Here is a 7,632-nt window from a genome sequence, read left to right on the forward strand (position 1 = left end):
CGTGTAATCTAAAGAACCGGCAAAAGCCAGCCAAAGGAAGGTATACGACTTGTGCGTCGTGCCACTTACAAAATTACTTTGTTTCGGCTTTATTCTTTTCGTCTTTTTTTTTTTTTGAAACCCCCTCCCTTGCACGAAAGCTCAGAGAGCGAACAAGGCCAACTGTGTGGTAGTGGGTATCAGGCAACGGCGAAATAGAAGAGGGAAAAAGAAAAAAAACAGGTGACGTATGCACGTGCACTGTGAGTTAACGATAAGTAAAAGCAGATAAAGGAAAAAATATCTCGACACCGGTATGTCGTGTGTGTGTGTGTGTGTGTGTTTGTCAAAAAGAGACCAAAATGACAAGCTAAAACTCGTCAATGAAGTGAGTTCACACGTATGCAACGCGGCAACTACTCGCCCAGCTGCTGAAGCATCCTCCACTCCTTCTGTGTGAGGCCAAACGCACAAAACTTCCGAGCAACAAAACGCCGGTACTCCTCCGAGAAACGCTCAACATCCCCGGGGTTATGGCTACCTTTTAGAAGCAGGGCGCCGAGCTTCAACATTACAGCATCTTCATCGGGTGCATCGTTTTCCGTTTGGTCAAGGAGCTTTCGATTTGACTGTTCACTACCTTCATGGATACCACGACCGCCCTCATTCGTAGATATGCGCGTTTGAAGCGCCGAGGACCCACGATCACGAACTAAACCATCCGCACCTGTTGGTGGAGTCCACTCATGCGATTCACCACCAATTGACAAAACCACCACCTCATCAACAGCAACACTAACGAGAGAAAATCCGCATGGAGCAAGACTGGAGAGCGCCTCATTCTGACGCATTGCAGCAGCGGCAGTGTTACCGGCAGGGGATCCAGCTTCCCCATTTTCTGAAGCACACCCCATTACGGTAAAGGAAAGCGCACCCGCCTTCACCCGTGATGTGACAACGGTATTTTTGTGCGCATCAAGGGCATAACAGGTTCCGTCCATGGAAAGAAAGATTGCCTGGAACCCATCGTTTCCTACATTGACGACGCGAACACGTTCAACGAATCCGGCATCTTGGACACAACCCGACATTAAACACACAACCGTCCCACGGAATGAAGATGTGGAGCCTTCAACCGGCCCATCCCCTATTCGCCCCGGGGAAGCCGTTCCAATGCTCGAACCTGCGAGCAACATTTCGAATATGAACCAACGACCGTCCTCCGTGGCAACGGCGAACTGCGCAGCATGTGGCGCAGTTGCTACATCTACAGCTGCAGGTGAGCGAATAATCACGTCCGCGTCATTAACCTTAGGAGATGATTCCCCATGGTCATGTGTTGTGCTGGTGCTGGCAACACTGTCATGCTGCCGCTGATAAGAATGGCGACACTGTTGAATTTCCAGTGTTGTCACCGTGGCATTTGAGCTGCCTTGATGTTGCGAATATTTCCAGGGCAACAACCACGGAGCGTGCAACTCGGCGGTACTTTCCTCCTGAGGGGCCACCTGTCTACCACCTTCCTCAGTGGGAAGATGTACATTACTCTTCGACAAATGATAAAGTGGAAACTGCCACTTGGGTTCCAATGGTGCCGTTTTGTTTAAAGAAGTGCTACTGTCAGAAAGCGGAGTCTCCATTCCTATAGTCAAAGAGCCTACAGCATCTGTGGGTCGCATGCACGCCGAGGTTGCTGCACATCCCTCACACACGTACCCAACCATCGAAACCGTTCGAGGTTGATGGTGCCCCTGCCAGTGCATTATTTCCTCCCGAGAGGCACCAAGCAATACGATACGCTGGCTGCAGCAGACGAGCAATAAGGAGCATCTGCGCCAGGTTTCCATCGTAAATGATGCTGTAGTAGTGCTGCTGCTTTCCGCGCACGTAAGGTGGTCATCTCTGGAAGGTGGCAGTGCAGTCCCGTTGGCCGGCACAATAAACGATTTTATGGAGGAAACATGGGAGTGAAGAAAAAGCAACCCAAGCCGTTCACCAAGAGGCGAAACGGAATAAACGTACACATGGCCATCATATGATCCCAAGAAAACAATGTTTCCCTCGCCGCTTTTCTCATCGACGCCAATATCACCGCAAATGCAGTTTGGCGGGATGGAAAAGATGTAAGAGGCCCCACAGGGTTGATACTCCTTGTCCAAACATTCACTGTAGACCCCGCTGTGGCTTCCCCCAGAACACATCTCCGAACCCATGACACCGGCGGTTGCATCTTCATCCCTCTTGCGAGAAGATGTCGTAGACCCACCACGAGATGAGCAGGCTATAGTTTTACTGCCAGTAATGAATCCCTCTATCACTTCACATTGTCCTTCCAGTGTCACCAAAAGGAGACGAAGCGTCTTTGCGCTATAAAGAACCACAGAAATCGTGGCAGGAATCGTTCGAGAATACACGGGTGTCCTGTAACCCATCTTCAACAACAGCAACTGCCCCTCTGTTGTGCCAATAATTACCTCTTCCACACCGTCACCATCCACATCTGCGGTGATGAGGCCACTTGGGGTGATGGAGCCTTGAGGTGCCATACGGCGGAATGCCCACGCATCAAGGGGAATGGCAGGTAATCGCCGCTCAGTTCTCCCGTCTCGAATATCGCTCGCATCCCTTTTGGTACTGCATGCCATAAATGACAAAATTCACTCTCCTTTCCCCCCTCCCTCCCCCCTGGTAAGGTCCTTCGACAGGTCGAAGAGGATATGGGTGTCAATAATAAATTAAATCAAAACTGAGCACTGAAAAGAAAAACAAACAAGGAGATTCTAAAAAAAGAAGAGAGTAATTCCCTCCTGGCGTTTAAATGGATATCAACAGAAAAAAATTCTCCTTGAATATTACGACATACTTAAAGGATATACTATTATGAAGAGGTGCCATGCGCGCTTGCAGGTAACCTAATACATTAAGGAGTGGTAATGTGACTATATGTATTTTTTTTTCCTTTCGTTGACGCTCTTATCTGTGAACGGATAGCTCCAACCATATCCACCACCCATCTTCGTTGAGTTGGAAGTGCCTTTCCTAACAATATGGTTTGAACTCCAACAACACGACAGGTAAATCCAATGATGTGAAAGGATGTCACTCATTGGGGTCGGAACGTTTTAACACGATGGTCCCGCGTACCAACTCCCTCAAATCCTTGAAAGCGGGGGACTGTATCGCTTTCCCTAAAAACCTCGTCAAACTTCAGCTCGCTCTCCTTGTCAATTAACATCTCGCGTAATCGATTGAATTCCTGCTGAATGTGCCGCACACGCGACGCCTGCACACGCCGACCGCAGTTCACATAATTCACGAAATCCTCCACCACGTATGGTGAGTTACTCGGGCGTTGCGTAGTTTCATTTTGCATCGATGCGCTAAAGTCATTTTCATCGAGTGGACCATCCTCCTTGTGTTCAGCGATATGTTTCTCCCACTCCAATCGTTTCCTCGAGCCCAGTAACTCCAAGTGCCGCCGTACCACCCGTTCATAGACAGTACGATGGCGACGAGGATGAATGAGACTTACCGTTCCGGCACTAAAGTCATATTTTGCATAATATTCCGCAAAACGCTGAAGACAAAAGAAAACAGCCTCTCCAAGTTTCTCGTCGTCATCATGTAGCGAATCATATATGGGTGGCAACTTAAACTCTTGGAGAAGCATCTCTGCATCGGCAACGGTTAGCTCGCCAAACTCACCCGTCGGCTTTGAAAACACAGGAAGCAAACCGAGTTCCTGCAGCACCATGAGGGCCATTGTGGTCACGGTGAAACTATTAAATGTACTCCGCTCCGGGGCAATCACTTCACGCGCCTTTCCCCACACCTTAACCAGGTGAATATACGCTCCGTAAAAGTCAGGGAAAACTTGACGTATGGCACACAGTATCTTCGAGTTCTCCACACCTCCTATATTGCCGATACTGACATCACAACGAATACCCGTCACACCGTCAGTAAACTGCACTACCGGAATACGGGCGCGTATGTACCGCACGTCCTCCATCCCCATGGCTGATGCTTCCTTACCGAAGCGCGTCATGCGTTTGTTGTTTTGCTCATCCACCCGCTCCATCCCCTGAAGCCATGGTGAAAAATTTCGATACGTAAGGGAAATATCTGCATCAGAGTGAGGTGTGCAAAAGCCGCTAACATGGGAGCCAAACAACTCAACATGAGCTTTATTAACCGCAAGCATACCAATGTCGAGCACACGCTTCTGTAGCTCATGTATAACAACGCTGTGCTCAGGAGGAGGAAGGGATGCGCGGTAGTGCGCCATCATACCTCTAATAAACTCTCGTTTGGCTACATTCATCTATGCACCCCAATCACTGCTTCCATTGTGAAGATTGAATGGGAAGGTACGATACAAACAGAAGAAAAAAGATACATGCGGCCATAGTTCGGCACACTGTATAAAACACACTTATTTCTATACGTGTCAGCTCTTTGCGTTCCTTCCACTTCTCGCCTCTTTCTGCGAGGTGAAGCACCTAAAGTATTCACTGAGGGCAAATGCACAACGACGCTGCGCAAAGGCATACACATTCAACGTAAATGTCACCGCATTTACCCTCGCCTCGCGACTGGATCTCCTCATTTCGCTCACCCGTAAATACTACCTTAAATGAAAGGCAGATTTCACTTCTCCAGTTGAGAATCACACCGGCACCACCATCGTACAGCCCAAGGCACAATGAAAAAATATAAAACACACATACACACACACATATATATATATAAAAGGCGGCAACGGTTATTCATCGTCACAATGCACCGCGCCCCATCATAAAACTATTTAGCGAGGGAGTCGCCACCGTCCCAACGTCATCCATGGGCGAAAACCAGGGATAAACGCCACCGTCCACCACGTCTTCTGGGAGGGGAATATTAAATGACAAACCCGCGCCACGCGGATACAACATGCGATAGTTAACAAGGCGGAGAAACAAAAACTTAGCTACAACCGGAACGGCGAAGAAATCGCGAATCCCATGGAAACTAAAGACCGTGGACATTTTGAAGGAGAACGTTGGCTCCGATTCAAGCCATAAAGTACACTGGAGGTACGGCTTTCGCTGAGTATCCATCGTGGCATTTTCATGCTTCAGCGTGGCATGCAGTCTCACATGGGCTTTGATGTATTCAACGTCACTAACACGAATAAACACCGGTAATCGCCTTCCACGTGCGAGGCAAATATCAGCCTGCAACCTTACGTCAATATCCCCAGCATACTCCACTTCAGCCTCCAGTTCAATTGCTGTTGCCGGCAGTGGAGGTAAACACGATAGAATGGGGTTTGCCGCTGACGGCGCAGCTGCCACAGCCTCGTCCGGGTGCATTTCGTTGTGCCATTTCTCCGTACCGTCACCTGTTGGATACAAGGTAAGTTGAGAGGGACGAAGCTTCGTTTTGTGCGAAACCACTGGTTTAACTCCGGTGGCATTGATACTAGTGGAGGTGTTAGCGTTAAGGGCGGGTGGTACAACAACTGTGGAAGGCGTGGCAGTGTCTTTATCACCAGATCCGGGGCTGCCACTCCCTGTCGCCGGAGCAGCAGAACCTGGTGGGACGGATTCCATTCCTGTACGGTTTATTACCCGTATGGCTCGTATAATGGGTGGCTTATCGCCAAGTGAATGTATGTTGAAAGTTGCGCATGCAGCTATGCCACGATCCTCTAGCAGTGCCTCCACATGTTCCTCAATTAATCTTACAAAACGCCATGCATCCCCACCAACTCCGCCACCGCCACCGCAGCTTTTATCCTCACGCCGCGCTGAGTTGGCCGCAAAATCTCCTTCGCACGAATTGTTTTGGCTTTGCCCTCGCTGCTCCCTCGTGTCGGGTTCATTCCCTTCACGCATCGCGCTATAAAAAATGTCAAACACAGCACTCGTTAATCGCTCCAACCATATGCATGTCTCACCTTGATGCCGTGACACACGCGTACGGCGCGAGGGAAGGTGTCGGACGCGAGTTTTCTTCACCCGCAATAGGGCGGTAAAGAATAGAACAAACCCGATGACGCGTACGAGAGCAACTAGAAGTGACATTCTGCTATTAACATAAAGGCTTTTCACACACACACCTTCCCCTCTTACACAAATGAATCGCAAGAGTACCGTTTTTATTTGGGGAAGCAATCACGTTGATAATAAAAATGAGAAATAAGGACAATAAAGTGGGAAGAGTAAATGAATAAACAAATAAACACGTACATGCATATATATATATATATATACTGAAACTTCAGTCAGCGCGACCACAGATTTGATGGTTTTCAACAAGCGTAGATATCACGATGTGAAATCACTTCAACAATGTATTCGTGCGCGTTACAAAACTAATAGAACACGCAGCGTTAGCGGAAGTGTTTTTAAAGAGCCGGCAGTAATCATACAGCCAGCAGCGGGTAGTAGTAATAGTAATAGTAATAGTAGCAGTAGCAGTATTAGTAGTAACAGTAACACAATCACAATCACAATTACAATATAGCTGCGACTTTGCATTTGATGGACAAGGTAGCCAGGGATTCCAACCACACATACGCGCACTCATAATTTTTCGCAACACTCTGCAGAAACTACACTACATGGTGCGTGAAAGTGATATTGGGCTCATGTTATCTTCCACTAAGTTCGCTCCAGACGACGTGGGAGAAATATTATGCAGTGACTTTGATTTGTTGGCAAACTGCAATCCATCCTCCCATGCGAGTGTCTCAACGTGCGTATGGTTTACAGCCAACGGTAACAGAGGAGCTGGCGAATACGCACCATTTGCCTGGACATGCCAACTTTTTTGTTTCCAAGCTTCCAAAGTGTCAATGCTCGCAGAATAATGCCTAAACAAACGGCGAATACTAAAAATAAGCAAACAAAGAATAACACAAACAACGAGCATCGTCACCTCCGCGTACACCCGATTTGTAACATCCATTCCGCCTGTAATACCCCATAAGAAAGGTTTCTCACGCGTTGCTACGTAAGAAGTGGCGGTGGTATTATTATTTCCAACTTTGTGTGCTGTTTTTCTCAAAATTCCCTCTAATGAGGGCACCATCGCCCACACACCAAAGGCGGTATCAAATAAAAATAAGAAAGCGCCACATATCGGCCGCACCGCATATTTTAGCGTCATATTCATTGCAGTCGCCAGTTGTGTTCCATTGAGCGCTAACATATCAATAGTAAGTTGACTCGCTTCAGCTACCGCTACCGCCCCATTAATGTCACCCGCTTGCATGAGAGCATTAATAGTCTCAATTGCGCCACGCACTGTTTCATCCTGTTCAATAACAAAATTAAACTCAAATGCGCATATACTTGATGATGTGTCCAAAAGTGAGTTTGAATGTAACGCCGATGTGTTCTCCTCCCTTTTTAATGATGTTGCGTTTTCAGTGGTACTTGAGGGCGATTCGAGAGGTGGAGTTGCTTCGTTCGGAACCGAGGGAGTTTCTCCCAATTTGTCGTTAGGTGGAAAGTAATTATCCGACACAATCTCTGTCATTGTTTTAATTTATTATTATTTTTTCTTTGCTTTGCAGCTACACGTATGGGAGGGGGGGAAAGAAATTGGCAACAACAGAGGCAACAACTAAAGACGGATGTAAATAATTTAAAAGTGGAAAAAAAA

The 7,632-nt window shown here is 47.7% G+C and overlaps 4 protein-coding genes across 4 annotated transcripts; all 4 read right to left on the minus strand.

Moving 5' to 3' along the window:
- Positions 1 to 395: 395 nt before the first annotated feature.
- TEOVI_000734400 (Quinonprotein alcohol dehydrogenase-like protein, putative) lies at positions 396 to 2,624 on the minus strand (the record flags this gene model as incomplete). Its single annotated transcript, XM_067227387.1, has 1 exon — positions 396 to 2,624. One exon carries the CDS (start codon positions 2,622 to 2,624, stop codon positions 396 to 398), a length of 2,229 nt encoding a protein of 742 aa, XP_067083488.1.
- Positions 2,625 to 3,082: 458 nt separating this feature from the next.
- On the minus strand, positions 3,083 to 4,303 carry TEOVI_000734500 (Mitochondrial Editosome-like Complex TUTase; the record flags this gene model as incomplete). Its single annotated transcript, XM_067227388.1, has 1 exon — positions 3,083 to 4,303. The coding sequence occupies one exon, from the start codon at positions 4,301 to 4,303 to the stop codon at positions 3,083 to 3,085; it is 1,221 nt and encodes a 406-aa protein (XP_067083489.1).
- Positions 4,304 to 4,754: 451 nt separating this feature from the next.
- Positions 4,755 to 6,047, minus strand: TEOVI_000734600 (transmembrane protein, conserved; the record flags this gene model as incomplete). Its single annotated transcript, XM_067227389.1, has 1 exon — positions 4,755 to 6,047. One exon carries the CDS (start codon positions 6,045 to 6,047, stop codon positions 4,755 to 4,757), a length of 1,293 nt encoding a protein of 430 aa, XP_067083490.1.
- A 535-nt stretch (positions 6,048 to 6,582) lies between these two features.
- On the minus strand, positions 6,583 to 7,506 carry TEOVI_000734700 (uncharacterized protein; the record flags this gene model as incomplete). Its single annotated transcript, XM_067227390.1, has 1 exon — positions 6,583 to 7,506. The coding sequence occupies one exon, from the start codon at positions 7,504 to 7,506 to the stop codon at positions 6,583 to 6,585; it is 924 nt and encodes a 307-aa protein (XP_067083491.1).
- Between the last annotated feature and the right edge of the window lie 126 nt (positions 7,507 to 7,632).

Source organism: Trypanosoma equiperdum (genome assembly GCF_001457755.1).
Source record: "Trypanosoma equiperdum strain OVI genome assembly, contig: ctg_963, whole genome shotgun sequence".
Classification (NCBI taxonomy): Eukaryota; Euglenozoa; class Kinetoplastea; order Trypanosomatida; family Trypanosomatidae; genus Trypanosoma; species Trypanosoma equiperdum.